Source organism: Typopeltis vanoorti, chromosome 24, assembly GCF_054136105.1.
Source record: "Typopeltis vanoorti isolate ZY-2024b chromosome 24, IOZ_Tvanoo_1.0, whole genome shotgun sequence".
Taxonomy (NCBI): Eukaryota; Metazoa; Arthropoda; class Arachnida; order Uropygi; family Thelyphonidae; genus Typopeltis; species Typopeltis vanoorti.
The window spans coordinates 17,324,634-17,349,801 of NC_143572.1; the positions used below are offsets into that span (position 1 = coordinate 17,324,634).

Genomic DNA, 25,168 nt, shown 5'->3' on the forward strand with positions numbered 1-25,168 from the left:
AGAAACATAATTAATGCTCAGATCAGAAGGTTTGTCTGTTTTTCAGACAAACCTTCTGATCTGAAGGTTTGTCTGAAAAAAAGAAACTCAGAATGAAATATCCAAGTTTCTGAGAAGAAAACTCTACCACATCTATATGAAACTAGCTATCTTATCTTCATTTGAAAATCCTTGATAAAAGAGATTCACCTTCCACACAGAATTCGAACCCAGAACTTTCAAACCACAGAACATCATCATTACTGACTGAGCTAAGGAGATTCTACAAACTTGATTTAATTTTGTAAAAGAGAATATAAAAGAGACCACTTTATCTGAAGCTTCAACTCACTTTTAGAGAGACAAAGACTCCAGCAGTAGCTACTTCTTAAAGTCATGTGTCATAAGTAACATGGCAAAATCTGCAGTTTAATCTGTTCTTGATCACAAATTATCAAGATGAATTAACCAGTTGTGCACATGCCAACTTTTGTAAGGAAACATCTTCCCTTAAATGTCTAGGTCCAGTTAATTAGATAATACTGCTAGTTGATAGTTTGGCATTTCAACAAACTCTATTATGTAATGGTAGAATAGCATTATCTAATGCACAGCTCCCTTATTATTAAGCTCTTAATATCTAACCAGACTTTCTTAGCTCTGTGTGGATTCAATAATAATGCACCTTTCCAAAGGATGGCTAGTGCAATTTTCAAAGGCTTTTGAAGCAGTTCACTAAATTTAAAATAATACTGATGTAAACTATTTGCTTTGTACTATCATTCAATTTAAAAGTCACAAAACACAATAACCAGGGGAGAAAACACACTGTCTATAAGAAAACAATATATGCTGTAATGACAGTGCTCGACTGACAAACTCACAAAGCAAATATTGATACAAAGAAAAATTTTTCCTCTAGCTGGAAAGTAGAGGAAAAAAATGCACAGTTGACAAGAAATTATTTTCTTCTTTTCATCCCAATATTATCAAGTATATTACTAACAAAAGTTTAGATGAGAGAAATCTTTCAACCAGGATACCTATATACAGTAGTGTTTTTTTCTTGGGATGGTATGCAATAGTACAACACACTAGAACCTTTATTGACAGCAATATACGGATGTGGCACATTCAGACTAGCTGGAGATATCCAATCTCCAATAGCCACATGTAGGCACTGTCTCTTGATAATTTGCTATGATACTAGTTCTACCAATATTGACAAAATCCAATATAAGCATCTTCAGGTACATTGCGAGATGACTGTGCCAGAAAATTGGCTGAAATACTCTCTCTCTCTTTAATGCTACCGATTTTATCCCCTTTTGAGACTCCCTCAATTAAAATTTTTAATACTGCCCTATATATAACCCATTGGAAGTATCTTGATTTTTACTGTTCTTGCTTGGCTTCCTACTATTACATGTGTTACCATGCTACCATATAGAACATATAACCTTGTAGTTTTTACACCTTTAACTACAACTAAATATTTCTCCCTTCCATATAGTGTGTGAAGAAAAATATTTTGTTGGCTCCTGCTGTCCATTTTAAAACCCTAGTCTTAGCCTCCTCATATGTTGGAATTTTCATCCATAAGATTTCCACCTTGGGGAGAGGAATAATGGAACTATTACCTCAAAAATAAAATTCTCTGTTTAGAAGAGAAAAAAAAAAATACTGGAGGTACAGAAACAATTCTACACCACTAACAAATATTTTCACAGTAGCTGAACTATCGTGAAATGTCAAAATATAACATACCGCTTCATTAAACTCCTCAACATTAGCTTTCAAACACGCCTTCATAGTCTTAATCTTGGAATTAAAATGATGGCAATAACTGCAATCCAAAGTGCAATGAAAAGGACTGAATGCTTGTTCCTTACATGAAGAAAATTTTCCTGATTCCAAATGCAGCTGTTTAGAACGTGACGTCTTCTTCTTGGGAGTTAGACAACTAGTATCCTGGAAAATAATCATTTAAAAGTATAATACAATTCACACTTAAAAAATATATACTTCTACTATATCAACAAATGTCTTCATAAAAAAAAAAAAAATACAACAAACAGAAATATTACATAAATTATGTCTCACCCATGAATTAAAAAATTGCATAATACTGATGCTACCGTTGGACTGACATTCAGTTCTATAACCTAAATATTGATTTATGTGATCATAACATATTACATTTTAAAAATTTCTCAAATAATAGTAAAAGAAAGGACATTATAGATAGAAGTGCAAATATATAAAAATATATTTCAACCTCACATAAGAAGTGATAAAATCTATAACATGATATTACAGTGTAATTGAAGAGATATATATGTTGCATTCATATGGGGGGGGGTGATTTCACAGAACAGAGATAAGTAGAATTGGAAACTGGGTGAGAAATTGTTGAATACAGTAAACCCTCAATTTTATGGACTTCGGATTTAACGGACAAAATTTCCAGTCCGTATGTCACATGTGAAAATTAACACCTGTTAATTTCAAAATGCTTTTAACCAAGATTTGCTTATAATTAAATTAACAGGTTATTTTTTGTTATTAATTTCCTGTTATTTTTAACAAATTTTGGCAAATAGGTCATCATGGAAAAACACTGTTGTAATTTAACTGACATAAATGAGTCACCGCTAATAAAACATGTTCGCCAAATGATTAGCACGTGATCACACCAATCACAATGTAATTGGTTCTTTTGTCATGTGGCATGACTTTCTGCAGCAGTTTTACCGCGTGCCAGTCAACACATTCAAATAATCTACTTCATTATATAACGGACTTTTGGATTTAACGGACACCCCCTTGCCCGAATTAGTCAATTATAACGAGGTTTTACTGTATACAAGACATCCATCACAAATCCCCTAGGAACCACAGAAAAATTGTTGGTGTGCAAGATTCACTACAGTGAATTTAGGTAAAAAAAGATTGCTTCGTGTGAATGGAGTGAGACAAAATAAATAAAGGAAATGGAGGAAAACAGAACAGAAGAAATGGCAGGATAGAGAATAAAGGAAAGTGCAAAAAATAATAAAGAAAATCAAACACTGATGATGGAACATGAAGGACTGGCAGGAACCACACATAAAGATAGCTATGTTTCAGTAAGGAAATACCATGAGTAGACATAATAATTAAAATTATAATAACGGAATTAACTCGTGTAAAATATTGTTTATTAGTATAATTTTCGCCTGACCTTCAGGCGAAAATTATCAGCTAATCTTTCCTAACTTTTAATTGTATATATATATATATAATTTATTTATCCTTTTTTTTTTATAAGTTAGGAAATTTATTGACCTTTTTTAGCTATCTTACGTTAGCTACTTAGGTGGCGCCTTTTGGAATTGTCAGTCATTGTTTAATTAGCTTTATACATGTACTGAAGATGCCTGTAATACTCAGGGGCAAAAATAATACCAATAAATAATATTTTACATGAGTTAATTCCATTATTATAATTTTAATTATAAAGATAGGTCTGTGAGATGCATATAGTTTAAGGATTTTTCTTCAAACATTTCAGGAAAAAGTGAGGATCCCATGGCTGTAGCAACTATTAGTTTGTAAAATATTTGCCTCATCATATGAAATAGCAATTTTATGGTGAACTGAAACAGGACTGAGATACTGGGAGGGAATTCAGATTGAATTAGGTCAAGGGTATTTTTAAGTGGTATATGTTGCCAAATAAAGAGGAAGTGTCAAAACTAATTATTAGATCAGTGTTGCAAAGGATGAAGTTTTCTATACTGGACTTAAAGTGGACAGAATTTGTGTGTGGCGAGGTGTTGTCAGTAGTCTGAGTGAGTGAGAGAAGCACTTTAAGTGTTTTACTAATTTACAGGTGGATGAACTGCATCTACAATTCAAAATAATAGCACATCATTATGGCAGCCCCATATATAGCCAGGAGAAAGATCCCCCCCTCCCACCCTACATTTAACCCCAGTTAACTACTTTATAGAGACATTTGAAGAGAATGTCTTAAACTCTGCCCCACACATACCTACCATTTACTTATTATGCAGACAAAGTGTCTGTCATTTGGCCACATGCCTTGAACACATTAAGCACCTTCCAATCCCATTTGAACAACCAACATTCAAGAATTCAATGCATGTTACGGAAAAAAAAGCAAACAGTCTGTCCTTGCAGATCCCTGATGTTTATCTACAGAAAACTCATCCACATGTATAAATACATCTAAAAATCACATCGCTGTTGCAGAGGTATCTTCAGGAATACAATGATGTTAAAATTGTAATAAGATGCACAAAAGCAACAATAAGTGGAAGAAATGAAATTAGACTATATAAAGACTAAATTTTTATGAGGGACACTCTCTATAGGTGCTATTGGTTAGTCTTAGTTGTTAGGCAGGAGGCTTAAGAATTAAAGTTTGCCAAATCTTGGGAAGTTTAACAAAACCACTTATTTTTTTAAGTTGGTTTTGTGTGTATTATTACAATTTTAATATTGTATTCCTGAAGAAGTCTGTGACAGATACGACTTATTGAAATTATGAAATATGATTTTTAATTATTTCTCTTTGTGCTATAGTTATTCCATTCAATTGTATCATGAGTGTAAACCACCACCCAAGCCTAAATACTCAAGAATGCAATCACTTATGAACTCACTAATATATAACATACTTTTTTTAAGCCGATGGCCACAACCCTCACCAAAACAAAAAAAAAAAAATATTAACACCTTCCATTCCAAACATAGACTATATGTAGCACTTTTGAAAAGGTGACCAAGATCCTAATAAAAATACAATCTGATGATTATTAGGGGCAAGTATCTGAGATGTCTATCAAGAAGCACCTTGCAAATGCAATCCATCCTGCTATAGTCAAACAGGCAGGCCAGCCAACATCAGAATCCGAGCATCAAAACTACATTTGTTACTACTGCTATACCATGTCTTAGATGGCCACGACAGGATTTATTCAGCTCAACAAATATGGATGCATTAAAGTGTCTCTCATTTGGCAAATAATTATCCTCAGACCTTCAGAGCAATGGACAAGAACATCCAACCTAGTTTCTCTGGAGTATGCACCTTATGACTTTAGGCCTTCTTTTGTGTGTCTCTCTGTCTACTTCAATAGTGCCTGCTGCATATATCTATACCAGTGTATTTTTACCCAATGATACCAACTGGCATCATCATTTCAGCAAAATGGAAATGATGAAAATACTGGAAATAATAATAAAACCATTAATTACATTGATGCTTTATGACAATGTAGATGATATGATAATTCAAGTGTTTTAACTATCTTATGTTACGCCTAGTATAAAATCAGGTGTAAGATAAGGGTGTACACTATCTGTACTGCTGCTGCTGCAGCAGTACAGATAGTGTACACCCTTTATTTAATTCATAATTTAATAATTTAATTTAATTTAATAATTCATAATTCATAATTTAATTCACCTATATGAATTAAATTATGAAACAAAGAGAAATTAAATCATGTGCAAAAATCAGAATTTATGTAGAAGGTGTTAAAATAAATGCAGTTCAAGTCTTCATGACCAACTGTTATGGAAATCAGCAATAAAAAACACAATAATTATGAACATGAAAAACAAACTGCACTGACAATGGAAAACCTAAAAACCCAGTAAAATCTTTAATCTATTTAGGCACGTTTTTAATGAAGATGAATTAATATTGAAACAGAAAAAGAATAAGCAACCGTCATATGATAAGAAGCCAGCTGAATTAATTTAAACATTAAACTTGCAGTTCACAAGATAGAGCATTCAAACTTTTTTATTGATCTGAAAACTGGGTTGGAAATAAAATAGTTAACTGAAGAATAAAAACCACAGATATGACAGTTTTGAGGAAAATTCCAGGATTGAGTAGATAGCATTAATTAGCTTCATTTCTAAAAATGACATATTAGAAAGGAAGATATTAGAAAAGAACTTGACACTGATAAGGTAATGCTAATCTAAGGTGGCAGTCTGTCACAAACAGAAAAGGGAAAGTAAACAGTTAGCAAGAGAGCAAGAGGCTGAGAGTAAGAGCAAGATCTAGGTAGGATAAATGCTGTGAGCAGTGGCTTAGAAAACTAAAGTGTAAAATCTGACTAATAACAGATTAATTTGGAAGAAATTTGTTATTAGATAGCTAGCTACTAATAATATAAACTTCATCATGTAATACTATCACAGCATCCTGTACACCTGACAGTAGTAAATATCAGGGATTTGATGATGAGGATAGTGACAAAAACAGTGAAGATATCATGAGTATATAAGTACTTGCATTTAAGTTTTGCATATATTTGGAAAAGATATAAAGTGCAAAAGGAATAGATGTCCAAAACCTTAAAAGTATACTGTCAGCTGAATTAATTTAATTCACCACTTGACCAACTGGTTGGCCAAGTGGTTAACGTACCGTATCCGCTCTCCAACCAACAGGCTGAAGGTCTGAATCCAGCCATGGGCATGGATGTTTGTGATTGCCTTTAGGTTGAAGGTGAATGTCATCACCTGGTGTGAGACCACTGCCTCGCTTATTGGGGGCCTGATTTGGCTTGAAAAAGTTTCATGTTTGGTCTCTAGAGAAGAGTTTACAGACTATGTAAAAATATAAATGAAAAATACAAAAAAATATATAAAAACTGATAAAAATATTAAAAAAATCCTTAGCCTACTCACAGTACAAAATGTACTATAGATCTACAAAATAACCTTTTGTGGGTGGGAACACTCACATACAAAATGTACTATAGATCTACAAAATAACCTTTCATGGGTGGGAACACAAAAAAAAAAAAAAATAAAAATAGTATAAATGGGACATTATACAAATCCTTATTATACCCTTACTTAAGTTGTAATCAGCTGTTTGAATTGAAAGAAATACTGAAAAGATGATCTGATGTAAATTCGGGCATTACACAAAGGTATGTGCTATCTCCACTGTTACTGAGTGTCTATATGGATCACATTATGAAGGAAGGTAGTATTAAACCTATATCAAAATCAGAGTGATTAAATTGAATCCATTACTTAATGCTGATGAGGTTATACTTGTAGTAAATCCAATTTGGGATCCCTTATATAAACTGATTAAGTTCTGTAACACTGATTTAAAAATTAGCAATAATAGGAGTAAAAAAACTATGGATAGTAAAAAACAATTGAGATATTAGCTAAAACACTTAGCCAACATGCAAGATTTATTTATTTTTAATGTGATTCTCACATTTGAAAGACTGTAAACCTATAGTACATTAGTACATGGGTGAGTTAAGGGTTTTTTTTCTATTTCTTTTTTTTAAATTTTTATAATTTTTTGTATTTTTTAATTATTTTTTACCTGGTCCAGACACCCTGCTCTAGAAACCAAACGTGGAACTTTTGCAAACCATTTCAGGCCTCCAATAAGCAATATGGTAGTCTCACATTGGCTGATGAAATTCATCATCTAACACCTAATAACCATCATAATGCCAGCCTGATTGGCAGAGTGGTTAGCGTGTCCACTCTCCAGCCAAAAGGTTGCAGGTTCGAATCCCACCATGGGCATGGATGTTTGTGATTGTCTGTGAAAATACTAGTAGTGGTGATAGGCAGTATATAGCATTGGTGTAGATGATAGTTGGTGGAGAGGGAGAGTTGCAGAGCAGGTGCCCTCCCTCGATGAGTCTTTGGACTCCTTGGAGGTGTCAAATAATAATAATAACAACAATCATCTGTGCCCATAGTAGGATTTGAACCTGCAGCCTATTGGTTGGAATGGTATGGTAACCACATAGCCAACCAGGCTAGCAATCTGAAAGATGGAGGAAAATAAAGGATTTAATTAAAGAATAGAGACGTTAGATATGAGCATTCAGAAGAAAAGTAGAGTGAAGAGATTAGTATAATCAAATTAAAAATTAAGATATTGGATAATATATCATTGGATAATATATCACAAACCAAAATGCTGTGTCCTTATTAACTGGTTATTAAAACCGAGTTAGCATTAATAATTTGATTAACAAGATTGCAATTCAAATATCACACAGAGCACAAGAGATTGCTAAAACAACAGTCTATGTACATAAACAACATAATAATGATTATTTATTTTCTAAAAACATAAAAATTCAATGTTCAATTTCTGAGTAAGCAATACCTCAGATTTCTGCTGACCTTCCTGGATATAACTCTTAATGTAAGATACTGCAGTGGTGCTTTTTAAGTTTAGCTGATGGCAGTAACTACAATGAAATGGGCAGTGCTGGTAACTAGACATTTGTTCCTTATCAGATGATGAACTTGAAGATTCTGAATGAGTTCGTTTGATGTGTGAAGAAACTTTCTTTGGTGATACAACACTTATTTCCTAAATAAAAAAAAAAAAAGAAAAGAAAAGCAATATTAAAAATTAATATCCACCAAAAAAAAAAAATATATATACACATGCATATAAAAATTAGCTAAAAAATATACTGTCAACTGCTTATGAGTTGACACTCATAAGAAATTAACAAAAACAAAGCTCTCTCTCTTTCACTCACTATAGTAAATGCAATTATATCAAATGAAACTACAAGTAGCAAAAAAAAAGACCAAGACAAAATTCTCAACTGCTTGCTTGTTTTCGATTTATGGCCAAAGCAACTAAAGCTATGAGACCAGTGCACTGTATGTAAGTTGTGTGGTTTGCCTTTTTTGCAAAATGAAAACCCCAAGTTTATGGGAAAAAACCCTGCCAGATCCATGAGACAGGCTACTCGTCTCCAACTGAAAAAAACACTGATAAAAATGTGTTGCATCCTAGATGGGATTTGAACCTAGGTCAATCCCAAACAAAGGGCATCATGAATACCAATTGAGTTATGAATGCTCAAAATCTTAAAAGAAATTCATTCATACAAAAGTTATTTTAACAAGCAATTCTTTTGATCCCTATAAAATACTATAGGATGAATACAGTATTCATGCTATAAAACAATTCAACATGATTATTTTGTTTACACCCAGTTAATATTGAGATAGCACAGTCAGCCTATAAATTTAAGGAATACTCTAAATGTTAAAAATAGTATGACATCTCTTTCAAAAAAAAAATCACATCTTTTTAGATCAATAAACTGATTAAAATATCAGTTAACTATAACCACTTAAGCAGATGGATTGCTTGATACTACTCTCCTGAGAGGAATCGTGGTTGCAGTTATGAAAATTAACAAAAATAATCTAAACATAAGGTTATCCTGCGTTAATTTTGTGGTAAGCAAATAGCAACCATCAATCATAGAACATTTTATTAGAAGAATTCCTAATAACTGTAGATCCATTTTTAATCTTTTCACCCTTCAGAAAAGCATTTTCACTAAGTAAACCCCCAAATAAAAAAAAGTATGGTAATAACAGTTATTTATTAAAAATATAAAATAATTATAATACAAAAAGTAAGTAATGATCAGTTCATGATTATTTATTACTTACCAATTATTTTAGTATTAATAACAAAAACACATTAAAAGTTATTTGATTTATTATGGCACTTTTAGGAAAGTCAGGTCAAAAAATATTGAAACCAACAAACCACAACCCCCCTCCCTATCACAACAAGGATTACTCTAAATCCATTACCATTCCCTACATCCGAGGCACCTCGGAAAAAATTACCAAAATCTTAAAAAAACATGACTTGACCTCCTGTTACAGACCATACAGAAAATTGGCATCCCTTATCTGCTCTACTAAAGACCAACCACTTCCCCTAGACCTACCTGGTGTATATCAGGTCTCTTGCAGCTGTAAACTGTCTTACTTTGGCCAAACAGGCAGGACAGCGAATATCAGAATTTCAGAACAAAAGGACTACATCCGGTTTCACAAGTATAGCCACTCTGATCTTGCAGACCATGCTCTGGATACACGCCACAGAATACGGTGGAAGAAACCTACAATAATACACCGTAGCAAGTTCAAATTCAAAAGACTATTCATGGAATCAGCCTCAGCCCTAAGAAACTCTCTAAACCTCAACAAATTTGGTTGGATGAGACTGCCTCAAATTTGGGAGGCTTACATCAGCAGACCACCTTCAGCCTAATGGCCAAGAACACCTACATAGCCTGCTAGGGGGCACCATCAGGACTTTTAGGAGAACAATAGCTTCATCACTTCATTCTCAGTTACTGTGTTGTAGTGCCTATGTGTACTTGCCTTTTTTGTAAGTTCCTTTTGAATATGTCAACGTGACATTGCCGAAATATCGGAAATATTTATTAAAGTGTAATTTAATTTATATTCTTATGCACATTGTCAATTTATTAAGTGATTTAGTAACGGCACTTTTAGTTTTACAAAAATCACAGCCCATCATATCAATTTTAAGAATTAACATTAATTGGTATTGAGACAGTTATGGTTAATGGTTTGTAATAAACTATGCAGTACCTGAGCTAAAATTATTTAATTTATTTATTGGATAACCACGTGGATGATAGGAGTAAGAGTTTCATAGAACGCATCTATAAAAATGGAAAATAAAACTGAATGCAAGAATTACGGAAGTATTTTCCTACTGAGTGTTCCTGGTAAGATTTATACAAGAAATATTTGAGAAACAACTAAGAAAATTTGTAGAAGGGAAGATTAGTGAAGAACAAGCTGGATTTAGACCAAATATAGGTTGTCAAGATCAGATTTTCACTCGACGACAAAGTGTTGAAAAATCTTGGGAATATAACAAGGATTTGTATTTTAGTTGATCTTGAAAAGGCATATGACAATTCTCTTCAAAATGCTAGAGTTATATGGTGTAAATGGGACATTATATCAAGTAATACATAATCTCTATTTAAGCTGTAAGTCAGCAGTTAGAATTGAAGGAGGTATAGAAAGATGGTTTGATGTTAAATCAGATATGCAACAAGGATGTGCACTATCTCCAATGTAATTCATTATCTATATCCACATTACGCAAGAAAGTGGTATCTGACATCAAAATTGACAATGATAATCATGGCTCTTTACTTTATGCAGATGATGTTATACTGCTAAATAAATCTAGTACAAGTCTGCAAGATTCCCTGATTAACTTGAATAATTTGAATACGTTGCAATAAATTTGGTATGAAAATCAGCAATAAAAAGACAGAGACATGACAATAGGCAGAAGCATTGAAAACATCAACTGTATGGTGAACCTATAGAATCTAAATGGCGAACCTATAGAACAAGTAAAACATTTCATTCCGCTATTTAGGCACAATTTTTAGTAACGATGGTACGGTAGGAAGTCAGCTGAATAAATGTGTATGGAACAAAAAAGAAATTAATCAAAACACTACATCAGCTATATGCAAGACAGTGTTTAAACCAATTTTAGCTTATGGTTCTGACAGATGAGTTAAAAATAATAATAGAACACGTATAGACCACAGTAATAACTTTAATTAAATAAAGGTACAAATATTTCGTACTTAAAGTAACAGTACATCCTCAGTGTAGAACAAACAGTTGAAAGGAATGGAATACAAAGTACAGAACAGTTGGTGAATCACCAAATAAATTGTTGCAGTGTGCCAGAAGATTAATTACTAAAATAAGAGTCTCTCAAACTTTTGAGAAAGAGAGACAGTCATTTCGATTTAAATTTGGCTGATGTAAGAGGGCTTCGCAGCTTTCTTTAAAACGGCATTCATATTTATACCTGTATCTGTGGAGAAGACAAGCTTTATCCCACTGAATGTTATGATTAGTGTCAATGCTATGTTGTGCTAGACCAGACTTATGAGGTTTCACGTATTCGATATAATATTGATGTTCCTTCATTCTTTTTTCAACAGAATAGTCTGTTTGTCCAAAATAAGATACACTGCATTTACATGGTATCTGGTAAACATCAGCTAATGACAGAGGTGACAGTTTGTCTTTTGTAGATGGCAACAAGTGAGAAATTTTGTTCATAGGAAAATATGTGGGAATAAGATGATACTTCTTCAAAATTCTGCCTATAGGTTCTGAGATGCCCGAAATGTAAGGGATTGGAACTCTGCAGTCTGTTGAAGAATCCCGAGGTGTTGGAACATAGAAGTCAATTATCTGCTGGATTAGATTGGGGTTGTAACCACTAGATTCTATTAACTTTTTTTACAGTGAAAAGTTCTTGTTGTAAGCTTAATGGAGAGGAGTATACTTTATGTGCTCTAGTAATTAAAGATTTGATAATGCCAATTTTTTGAGAGCTGTGATGAGCAGACTTTTGATGAATGTATCTTCCAGTAAAAGTAGGTTTTCGATAGACACTTGTAGACAAAGTACCAGAGGATGTCCAAAATTGGTAAACTACCAGAATTTACTTTTTCCATGGTGAACTGAATGCGTGGGTGAAGGCTATTTATCTGTTGTAGAAAAGTGGTAAGTTCCTCTTCAGCATGTGGCCAAATAGCAAAAACATCATCGACATAACGAAACCAAAGAGAGGGTTGGAGATGAATGGATAAGAACAAGATGTCTTCTAGATGTTTCAAAAAATAGTTTGCCAAATGTGGAGATAGAGGGCTACCCATCGTAGTACCTTCAACTTGTTTGTAGATCTTCTTTTTCCAGCTGAAATAACCTGAATTTTTTACTAATTCAAGAATCTTTGCAATATCCGGAGGGTAATCATCATATAGTAAGTTGACCGTGTCAGCTAATGGAATATTGGTAAATTCTATTTACCAATTCTATTTAAAAACTATTCATTAAAATTATTTACTAAAAACTATTAAAAACTAAATTCTATTTAAAAACTAATAAAAATAGTTAGTTATAACACGGCTAACATCATGGTTGTAAAAATCCATAAGTTTAAAAATGAATATCAAAACTGACTAATAAGTCAGACTCTTGAGTTTGAACATCCTAATTTTTTCAAGAAAATATGTTGAATTTTTGATGCAAGATCTAGAATGTCCAATAAGGGCAGTTAATGAACGTGACAAAAATTTAGCAATTCGATAAGTGGGAGAGTCAACACAATTCACAATAGGTCTTACTGGATAACCTTCTTTATGGATTTTCGGGAGGCCATATAAGCGAGGAGTTCTTCCAAAATGAGTGCACAGTTTATCCACGAAGTTTTGATCCCAACTGATAACTTCATCAAGCAACTTTACGTTATTTAATTGTTTGATTTGCAAATTTGTACGATTAAGATTGATTTCTTGATTGTAAAAGACTGGTTACTTTTCTCTCATTCGGCTTTTGAAATAGATATCTTATTATTTTTTCTTAATGAAGTTAGCCCTTGGATTTCAGGACTCGGTAAATTAGATGGCGGTAACTTGCTTTTAAAAAGTGAAGCCACAACTTTAAATCGTAGTTTATTAGCATCTTTGCTAGAAAGTCCTGACAGATTACATTCTATATTATGCAAAACAGTTAAATAAGTTGCTTGATGAAGTTATCAGTTGAGATCAAAACTTCGTGGATAAACTGCACACCCATTTTGGAAGAACTCCTCGCTTACATGGCCTCCCCAAAAATCCATAATGAAGGTTACCCAGTAAGACCTATCATGAATTGTGTTGACTCTCCCACTTATCGAATTGCTAAATTTTTGTCACGTTCATTAACTGCCCTTACTGGACATTCTAGATCTTACATCAAAAATTCAACACATTTTCTTGAAAAAATCAAGGATGTTCAAATCAAAGAGTCTGACTTATTAGTCAGTTTTGATATTCATTTTTGAAATTATGGATTTTACAACCATGTTATAACTAATTCTTATTATTAGTTTTTAAGTAGTAAATTTAGTTTTATCCTTTATCCAAGTGTGAGCAAACAAAGTTTGTGCCTGAAAGTATCTTCGGGACTGGGGTAAGGTGGTACAACACCGGGAAACTCGCTGCAAAGGTGGAGCAAGCTAACATGACTCCTATCTCAGTATCTCCCATAATGCAAAACACATCTCCTTGCAGATACGTCTAATGTTATGCATTAAGGGAAGGGCCACTACCCAGACTAGTTTCGACCTTTATTGAGGTCTCTTCAGTGGGAGCCAGGCCCAAGTGGAGATACTGGGCAGAGGAATTAGCAAGGTCATCTCTACCTATAGGAGTTGCCAAATAGTGTGCCACCTTTTTAATAAATTACTCTGGATTTAGAGAAAGATGTTGAAAGTTTATTTTTCACTTCGTAAGACTATAATAAATTTAGTTTAATCCTTTATCCAAGTGTGAGCAAACAAAGTTTGTGCCTGAAAGTATCTTCAGGACTGGGGTAAGGTGGAACAACACCGGAAAACTCGTTGCAAAGGTGGAGCAAGCTAACATCACTCCTATCTCAGTATCTCCCATAATGCAAAACACGTCTCCTTGCAGATATGTCTAATGTTATGCATTAAGGGAAGGGCCACTACTGGCTCCCACTGAAGAGACCTCAATAAAGGTCGAAACTAGTCTGGGTAGTGGCCCTTCCCTTAATGCATAACATTATACATATCTGCAAGGAGATGTGTTTTGCATTATGGGAGATACTCAGATAGGAGTGATGTTAGCTTGCTCCACCTTTGCAACGAGTTTCCCAGTGTTGTACCACCTTACCCCAGTCCCAAAGATACTTTCAGGCACAAAGTTTGTTTGCTCACACTTGGATAAAGGATTAAACTAAATTTATTATAGTCTAACCAAGTGAAAAATAAACTTTCAACAGTTTTTAAAAAGAATTTATCAATATTCCATTAGCTGATACGGTCAACTTATTATATGATGATTACCATCCGGATATTGCAAAGATTCTTGAATTAGTAAAAAATTCAGGTTATTTCAGCTGGAAAAAGAAGATCTACAAACAAGTTGAAGGTACTGCAGTGGGAAGCCTTCTGTCTCCACATTTGGCAAACTATTTTTTGAAACATCTAGAAGACATCTTGTTCTTATCCATTCATCTCCAACCCTCTCTTTGGTTTCGTTATGTCGATGATGTTTTTGCTACTTGGTCACATGCTGAAGAGGAACTTACCACTTTTCTACAACAGATAAATAGCCTTCACCCACGCATTCAGTTCACCATGGAAAAAGAAAATTCTGGTAGTTTACCATTTTTGGACATCCTCCTTACACGCACATCGTCTGGTACTTTGTCTACAAGTGTCTATTGAAAACCTACTTTTACTGGAAGATATATTCATCAAAAGTCTGCTTACACTTGGATAAAGGATTAAACTAAATTTATTATAGTCTAACCAAGTGAAAAATAAACTTTCAACAGTTTTTAAATAGAATTTACCAATATTCCATTAGCTGACACGGTCAACTTACTATATGATGATTACCCTCTGGATATTGCAAAGATTCTTGAATTCGTAAAAAATTCAGGTTATTTCAGCTGGAAAAAGAAGATCTACAAACAAGTATTTACCATTTTTGGACATCCTCCTTACACGCACATCCTCTGGTACTTTGTCTACAAGTGTCTATCGAAAACCTACTTTTACTAGAAGATACATTCATCAAAAGTCTGCTCATCACAGCTCTCAAAAAATTGGCATTATCAAATCTTTAATTACTAGAGCACATAAAGTATACTCCTCTCCATTAAGCTTACAACAAGAACTTTTCACTGTAAAAAAGTTAATAGAATTTAATGGTTACAATCGGTGGTGAGCTATAAGGGGGTTGCTTATAGCTCACCACTGTGGGGGCTCGTGCGAGCCCTTTGTTAAATGTTTCTCAAATTTGCGAGCCTCTTGTTCTTCTTGTTTACTTTTTTTTATTTAAAAAAAAAAAAAAATTTTTTTGAAACATTGAGCGACAAACTCATACGGTAACCTAACAAAAATGAGTCTATTCAGCAGTGTATAGATTATTTGGAATTATTGTTTCAACTCCTCTATAACGAATGCGCCCAAGTTTAAAAATAAAATAAGCGCATGCGCTATCTTTACCCTTCTCTCTTCTGGTAGCCAATTGTATGGTAAAACCAGTAGCCAATCAAAAGTTTTATAAAAGATTTCATCCTTATTATATTTTGATAGTTAAAAAATGTTTTTCTAAGATAAATTAATACAGTTGATTGTGTGCAAATATTTGATATTTAGATCGTGAAATATTTGTTTAAAAATGATAGCCTTTAGAGGTAGATTGTCCTCTCATACAATCTGATTAGAATTGTACACAAGCTGTATTAATAACAATTTTTGTTTCATTAATGTGAAATACGTTTTTTTTTTTTTTTTTTTTTTCCTCGATGATGTTAAAATCCCCTTTGTTAAAATTTCCATAGCTCACCAGTGGTTACAACTCCAATCAAATCCAGCAGATAGTTGACTCCTATATTCCAACACCTTATGATTCTTCAATGGACTGCAGAGTTCCTATCCCTTACATTTCAGGCATCTTAGAACCTATAGGCAGAATTTTGAAAAAGTATCATCTTATTCCCACATATTTTCCTATGAACAAAATTTCTCACTTGTTGCCATCTACAAAAGAAAAACTGTCACCTCTGTCATTAGCTGATGTTTACCATATACCATGTGAATGCAATGTATCTTATTTTGGACAAACAGGCTGTTCTGTGGAAAAAAGAATGAAGGAACATCAATATTATATCGAATACACGAAACCTCATAAGTCTGGTCTAGCACAACATAGCATTGACATTAATCATAATATTCAGTGGGATAAAGCTTGTCTTCTCCACAGATGCAGGTATAAATATGAATGCCTTTTTAAAGAAAGTTGCGAAGCCCTTTTACATCAGCCAAATTTAAATCGAAATGAGTGTCTCTCTTTCCCAAAAGTTTGGGAGACTCTTAGTTTATGCAACCATCAATGAAATTATTATCTTTAAAGAACTATTTAATAATATTTTAGTAATCTTCTGGCATGTGGCAACAATTTATTTGGTGATCCACCGACTGTTCTGTACTTTGTATTCCATTCCTTTTAACTGATTGTTCTACATTGAGGATGTACTTTTACTTTCAGTACGAAATATTTGTACCTTTATTTAATTAAAGTTATTACTCTTGTCTATAAGTGTTCTGTTATTAATTTACTATGCCACAGGCACCTCTTAAGATTAGAGTTAAAAAGAAAACTCTTGATGAAAGACTGTACATCTCAGATATGAGACATATGGGGGGGGGACTGCCAAACAGGATTGTTATCTATGAACAGTTGCAGCTGCTCAAAGTCAAGCAAGGAAAGCATACAATAAGTGTGGGAATCTAGCAAGTTTAAATTTTTATTTCTTACACTGATGTAGTTACAAATGAACGAGGTTTAATTAAACAATTAAATATCAATTCTAAGTTATGATAATTTTAGTGTATGTGTGTGTCAATTGAAGATACAGAGAATGAAGTAAATAAGTTATTCTGTTATTTTTGTTAGCAAAATAACCTAATTACCTCATTTCTGTGTTTATACTATGTGCATGGGGTAGTGCATTAATGTGTTTTTAAAGGTTATTTCTTTTGCTTTCATTCACAGGCTTGTGCAAACAAATTAGAGTTTGGTTTGTAATTGTTAATGCAAAATACAGTAATATACTAGCTTTAATCTAGTATATTACTGTTAGACTTTCAACATGAAATTATCAAGAAATCACTGAACAGTGGCTTCTGTCCATAAAACTCTCGATAACAAGCTAAAAGCATAATCTATTTCTCTTTGGACTTTTATGACATATGAGACATTATAATCCATAATTGCAACTGCTTTGTCCACCTTCACAGTGACATTAAAATGTCTTTACCAGTGTTATCCAAAAATTTTCATCATGAAAAAAATGTTACATACAAGAATTTGCATACATATATATTTTTTCATCACTTGCTGTGATGAAAAAATCAACTTTGAAAACTTTATATGTCAGACATTATGTACCTGGTACAGAATTCTTTAAAAGAAAATTTGCAAGTACCAGATAATTTTTTTTTTTATTATTTTCATTTCCATTTCTAGATTAATTCTGATGCATTCACACATTGGTACACTTTTCCATTTCTGTTCCTTTTTCCTGTCATCACTGTACATACAAACCTCCATTCATACAAACACTAAAAAATTATGAAAGTATGAATATAAATACACCATACATCCATATTAAAAAGTAAGGAAGACTACACTTGTATTGCATACACTGTCTACTCTGCAGTGACTGCTGTTAGGCATTGTGAGTAACGTGCATTAAGTAAAATTTTTATAACTTTTTTTCATAGCCTTTTCAGGATAATTTGTAAGTTCGAGACTGCTTGTACACAGTCAAGGTAATGGTAACATGCTACTAATCAGTAAACATATATATGCAAAATAGAAATTTTCACTAATTTCAGAGGCCACAGATGAGTCTGTGAAAAATTTTCATTAATTTTCAGAGGCCATACATGAGTCTGTGAAAACTTCATCTGAATTTCTGACAAAAAAACAACAACCTAACCCTTCAGCCTACAGACATCATGGCAAGATTTAACATTCAGTCCATATTCACCAGTGTACCTCTGGCTGACACTCTCTAACAGTTATCAAAAGAGTTCTCTCCAGACAAGTGAACTGTTCAATTTTTCTTCATGCACTCAGGCTATTTCATATGCAGAAACCAATTCTATAAAGAGATCAAAGGAACTGTTAAGGAAAGCCCTTTGTCACCTGAACTTGCTGGTATATACAGCAAGGTTCAGCCAATAATCTAAAAAAAAAAAACAGGCATCTTTAAATCTTTGCTCAATAGAGCACATATTATTTGCTCCAATCCAAGCTCTACAACAAGAATGGATTACAGTCCAATGCATCATACTACAGAATGGCTAAACCTCAAGGAAGTTTAAATGCATCCTGGAAACATACAAGCCTAACCCCAAGAATGACTCTAAACTTGTATGGCAAGTGCCTATCCAATATATCACACACATCTCAGAGGCGATTACAAAGACCTGAAAAGATATTTAGTCCCAACAAAATCCCACCTCTCCCTCCCTCACTGGTGTTTGTTAGGTTTAGTGTGAGTGCCTTCACTCATATTTTGGACAAACAGGACATTTGGTCAAGAAACGACACTTGTCTTATATCATCATCAATAAATCTAAAAAATCTGGCCTTGCTCAGCACAGAGGAGATGGTCCATACTCACCTTTTACATCAGTGACAGTTTAGGTTTGACTAAACCTAAACTTAAAGACTTTAAATTTAAAGAGAGTGTTGAACCACTTCTACACTACCCAAACTTAAATCAAAATGATTGCCTATCCATTGCCAAGATTTGGGAAAGTCTCATCCTTAAAAATAAACGGCAAGCAGTAGTGTGTTCTTCTCCTCCATCCCCTTTAATATAATGCCGTATCATTCAACCATTCATCTAAATTTCATTAATTTTGCATTTCAAATCATTTAATTTTAGCTTTAATTGTAACCACCTATATGATGGCACCCTGGAATGCAACTCAGCTCTGTAAATAGGATAAATGTTCCTTGTTTCACTTTGTGATTATCTTCTGATGATGACCTGTTAATTTCTAGTAGAAATATTTCAATGATAAAAATTATTCTTTAATCTTGTAAATGTGTATTTATATCTAATAATCTGTGCGTGTCACAAATATCATTAAAATCTCATACGATTAAGAATGCAATACTAAATAAATATGCTTAAATTCTCTATCATTGGATTAATTAGGTATATGAAGCAAAGTTACTTTGCATGGCAGACCACAGAGCCTAATGTACTAAGGAATGGATGGAAATGAAAAGATAAAACTCCTGGAGACATTAACAGACTGCATGAAGATTCATGTAGCTCTAAAAATTACAGACATTTATAATGAAACTGCTGAAACTATCAGCTTTATCAAAGCATAACAGAAGATAGTTAAAGAATGAAATAAAGAATACTACAGAACAAAATTAAAAAAGTATAAATCATACTAATCCTTTAAAAAAGTACAGAGAATATCATTGAAAAACAACTGAATTAGTTAAGAAATGAAATCAATACTTTGTATTGATTCAATATTCAATATAGAATGGATCAATATTCCATTCCTACAAGAAATATGTGACCAAGCAAGCTATGAGCTTTAATAATGAACATGTTTGCATCGGGACAAGACAAAAGCTTGCTGACTATCCTTGATCTTGCAACAAGACTTGATGTTTTCTCAGTCTTCCTGTTTGCATATTGGCAAATGTGTCACAAATTATGATGCATTCTTTAATTGAAACCAAAACTTCATGTGTGTGTGGGGAGGGGGAGGTAATAACCAATATTTGGTTGGTATATTTTATTATTATTATTAAGAGTATAGGACTCACTGGAGTTAGGGAGTCATCAAGGAAGGCCACATACTGCATGCACCAGCTATCATTCTTGTTCTTGAATTGATTCGTACTGCTTGCACACACAACATCCAATGGCAATCCATTCCAATCATGCACCACTCTGAGAGAAAAATCTAGATCTCACCCTCTTCTTCACACCATTCATTCTCAACTTCCATGGATGCCCTCGCATCTTTTCCCCACCTTTTGTAAAATTAAAAATTCTGTAAACCCTTTCAGAAATTTGTAAGTCTCAATCATATCACTCCTCTTTCTCCTGTTTGTTGGTGTCTGCAGTCTACAAATTCCAATCTATCTTCATAATCAGTATTCCACAATCCTAATATCATTTTTAACACTCTTCTTTGTGCTCTCTCTACTGCATCAGAATCACAACAGATACCAGGAGCCAGACCTATGCACAATAGCCCAAGTGAGATCTTATCAAGTCCTTATAAAGAGACAAAATAATATCCTTATCTTTACATGTCAAAGTTTGTGTCAGCATTGCAATTATTTTTGAGTTGTATTTGCAATCTTTGCTACATGACCCATTAACTTCAACTTCCTATCTATTAACATTCCAAGATCCCTAGCCTCATCAGTTTCTTTTAGCCTAATTCCATCAATATAATACGACATTGAATATCTAATCACGCTGAAGTGAATGACTTTGCATTTACTTACATTGAACTGACATCCATTTTCCCATCCACAATTCCAGCCAAATCATTCTGCAAGTACTGCATATCAACTGCATTCGTGATTACCCTATCTATCTTTGCATTATGAGGAAACAAATGGATGTCGCCTGTCAAATCCCTCCCAATGTCATTAATGTACAGATTGAATAACAGTGGACGAAGGACTGATCCTTGTGGAACACCACTGGTTACCTTAAATTTTACAGACTCATTTAAAGCACTAAAAGATCTAAGGTGAGGCTTTTTCATTCTATGTTCCTTAAATAGATACTCTAATAAACAAATCAGTGGCGTTTGTAGCATATGCAGATGACATTAACATCAAGACAAGGAAAAACAGAACACATCAACATAAACAGAAAGTAGAAGAAACATATTTGAAACTAGAAATATTAGCATAAGAGAGAGGCTAAAAATTAATCAACAAAAAACTAAAATAATGATTTGATTAATACCAAGCAGAATCAGAACTGATTTTTTTTGAAACAATTTAAACATTTAAGAGTAATGATCACTACCCAACCAAATGAGATGCTATAAGTGCAGAATAGAATAAAGAGGGATAAGCAGACTTTTTATTTTCTCTCACGTGTACTTATGTTCAAGATTAAAGTAAAAATATACAAATCGATAATTCATCCAGATGTTAACTACGAATGTGAAACCTGGATATTTACAGCAAGGGAGCAGAATTTCATTTCAGCTTCTTAAATGAAAATGCTTACAAAAATATTTGGTCAAGTGAATGACAACAGTCTCTGGAGATCAGATACAACAATGAGTTACAGTATAAACTTTATAAAAAAAAACTTGCAAAATTCACAAAGCTGTTGTGAGCAGCAGGACATGTTCTTTGTATGAAAAATATGGCCCATTCATATGCCAGCACTCACAAGAAGACAATAAATAGTAAAATTCTTGGTAAAAGACCAAAATAACAAATCCTGCTGGCCATAACTTGATCTGGGCTGTAGAGACATAAGAAGAAGAAGAAAAGGTCTAACTATGTGAGATGAAATTAATTAGATGTAAGCTATGTGAGAATGGGTAGCAATTATATAGAAGGGAAAAAGTGGTGTGAATAGAAAAACAGTCATGAGAGGCAAATGAATTACTAACAATTTATAGATGTGGTATTATTATATGTGTGTGATTGATAAGTTCCTCAGGTGGAGCAAATTACATGTCATCCTAGAATCTGTAGATATGGATGTTCTCATTTATGATGCACATAATTTAGAAAAATAAAATTAAAAAAAACTTATGACAAGAGGGAAAGAGATTTGTTTGCAAAATATAAATAACTAACAAATAATAATAGAATTCGTCCCTCTGTCCAGGCTTTCTGAACGATGCAGTGCAGCCACTGTAAGACTTTTATACCACCATACTTCAGCATTTCCGGTGGAATAACATCTACTCCTGCTTCCTTTTCCACATTTTAAGCCTTTGATGGCTTTTTCTACTTCAAGTATGGATATGTATTCCTGAATGCATGCCTGTTGAGTGTTTTTTTACCACTGTTCTATCACTGAGTGTTTCATTTAGCAATTTTTCGAAGTAATTACCCCATACTTCACGGATATCTTTTTCTCCCGTTTTTCATGTCACTACTCTACTCACATATACTTTTGAATTTTCGTATGTTTTACATTTAAATTCAATATTTCCTTCTAATTTTCTGTTATTTCTTTGGAGTAGCAGGATTGTATTTTATAATCTTTAATCTTTAACTCCTTTTACAGCACTCTTTCCTCCATTTCTAAGCTTCTTCAACAACCTCCAGAATATCTTACCACCTTCTTGATATTTATTTTCTATGTTCTTGACAAAGTCCTCCCATGACTTCTGTTTAGCTAGTTTTACACAGTGTTTCGCTTTCTTACATTTGTTTCTGTATTCTCTAAGAGCACAAGCTGACTTATTTGCCAGGAACTTTTGATATGCCTTTCTTCTTTTCCTTCACTGCCTCTTTAACTTCCTGTGTCCACCATGGAGTTCTGATTATTCTATCCTTGCAGACAACCTCCCACATGTCTCTCTGGCTGAATCAATCAGGGTATTCTTCAAGGTTAGCACTGAATCTCCAAGGTTTGGTTCCTGTCCTCAAACTCCTTCATTTTTTCTTCAATAATCTTTGTGTATTTTAGTCTACAGTTCACATCTGAGAGCTGCTCAACTTTTATTCGCTTTAAAACTTTTTTACATGTTATTCTTTTCAATGTGAAATTCAATTTTATCCTGCTCAAGACTAAATAGTAAATAGTGATCACTTCCAATTTCAAATCATCTGTACACTCTGGTGTCCTGGCACCAGGGAGAAAACATCACTATCAACAATAACATAGTCAATGAGACTTTTCTTATTCCTTGCTTCTTCTCTCCATGTGAATTTGTGCACATTTTTATGTGTTAGTAATAACCAGTCCATGTCCTCAGCAGAAATCCAACAGGTATCTGCCATTATTATTAGCTGTGCTCTTTTCTCCAAATTTTCCCAAAATATTTTTGTATGTCTGACAATCATTTCCTACTCTGCCATTTAAATCCCCAACAAGGACCAACTTTTCCTTTTTCATTCTGACAGTTGCTTTTTCTAAAGGATCAAAAAATTCCTCCACTTCTACCTTAGTAGAGCCTTCTGTAGGACCATAGGTACAAATAAGTCTCATTGTCCATTTCCCCATTCTGATATTAGCCCACATCACTCTACTTGAGACGGTCTGCCATTCAAGAAGCTTAGCCTCGTATTTTGTGTTGAATACTATGGCTACTCCTTCTTTTCCTTGATTGTCATTTCCTGAATATAATATTTTGTATGTTGGTCCATGTTGGAGATCTAAATAGCAGAGTAGGAAATGATTGTAAGACATACAAAAATATTTTGGGAAAATTTGGAGAAAAGAGCAAAGCTAATAGCAATAGCAAATACCTCTTCAATTTCTGCTCAGCACATGAACTGGTTATTATTAACACCATGTTCCAACATAAAATGTGCATAAATTCATATGGAGAGAAGAGACAAGGAATAAGAAAAGTCTCATTGACTATGTTATTGTTGATAGTGATGTTTCTCACAAGTGCAGGACACCAGAGTGTATAGAGGATTTGAAACTGAAGTGATCATGATTTAATCTTGAGTAGGATAAAGTTCAATTTCATATTGAAAAGAGGAATATGTAAGAAACTTAAAGCAAATAGAATTTTAACAGCTCACACATGTGAACTGTGCACAAACCTTATTGAATAAAAAATGAGAGTTTGAGAAAAGGAACCAAACCTTGGAGACTCAGTGGCAAAACCTGAAGAAAACATTGCTTGATTTAGCCAGAGGCATGTGGTAAGGTTGTCTGCAAGGATAGAAAAATCAGAACTCCATGGTGGACACAGGAAGTTAAAGAGGCAGTGAAGGAAAAGAAAAAAAAATATCAAACATTCTTGGCAAATAAGTCAGCTTGTGCTCTTAAAGAATACAGATACAAATATAAGAAAGCTAAACATGCTGTAAAACTAGACAAACAAAAGTCGTTGGAAGATTTTCATAAGAACATGTATAATAAATATCAAGAAGGTATCAAATTCTGGATTTAAAAAGCTCAGAATTGGAAGAAAATGTGCTTTAAAGGGAATTACAGATGATAAAGGTGACATGGAAACTGGAAAAAAGATATCCTTCGTGTGTATGGAGTAATTATTTTGAAAAAATGCTAAATTAAATGATCAGTGAAAGCACAGTGTAAAAAAAACACTCAGCAGGCATACAGTCAGGAAAACATATCCATACTTGAAGTAGAAAAAGTCATCAAAAGCCTGAAATCTGAAAAGTCAGCTGGAGTAGATGATATTCAGCCAGAAATGCTCAAGTATGGAGGTATAAAAGTCTTACAGTGGCTGCACTGCATAGTTCAGAAGGCCCGGACAAAATGAAGAATTCCAGATGATTGGAGTAGGGCTCTCGTAGTACCCATATATAAAAAGGGAAATAATAAAACTGAATGTGAGAATTACAGAGGTATTTCACTACTGAGTGTTCCTGGTAAGATTTATGCAAGTATACTTAAGAAGGATTGTGGAAGAGAAGCTTGTTGTAGAACAAGCTGGATTCAGGCCAAACATAGGCTGTCAGGATCAGAATTTCACTTTACGACAAATAGTTGAAAAATA

At 33.5% G+C, this 25,168-nt stretch overlaps 1 protein-coding gene across 4 annotated transcripts in view; it reads right to left on the reverse strand.

Annotated features, from left to right (window-relative positions):
• LOC150092959 (uncharacterized) overlaps positions 1 to 25,168 on the reverse strand; it is a 538,308-nt gene that overhangs the window by 217,071 nt on the left and 296,069 nt on the right. For all 4 annotated transcript variants that reach the window (XM_090413661.1, XM_090413660.1, XM_090413659.1 and 1 more), the window contains 2 exons: positions 8,165 to 8,374; positions 1,747 to 1,950 (listed from right to left, as the gene is read on the reverse strand). In XM_090413661.1, coding sequence (XP_090269787.1) covers positions 1,747 to 1,950; positions 8,165 to 8,374 — 414 coding nt within the window. The remainder of the gene's footprint in view (positions 1 to 1,746; positions 1,951 to 8,164; positions 8,375 to 25,168) is intronic.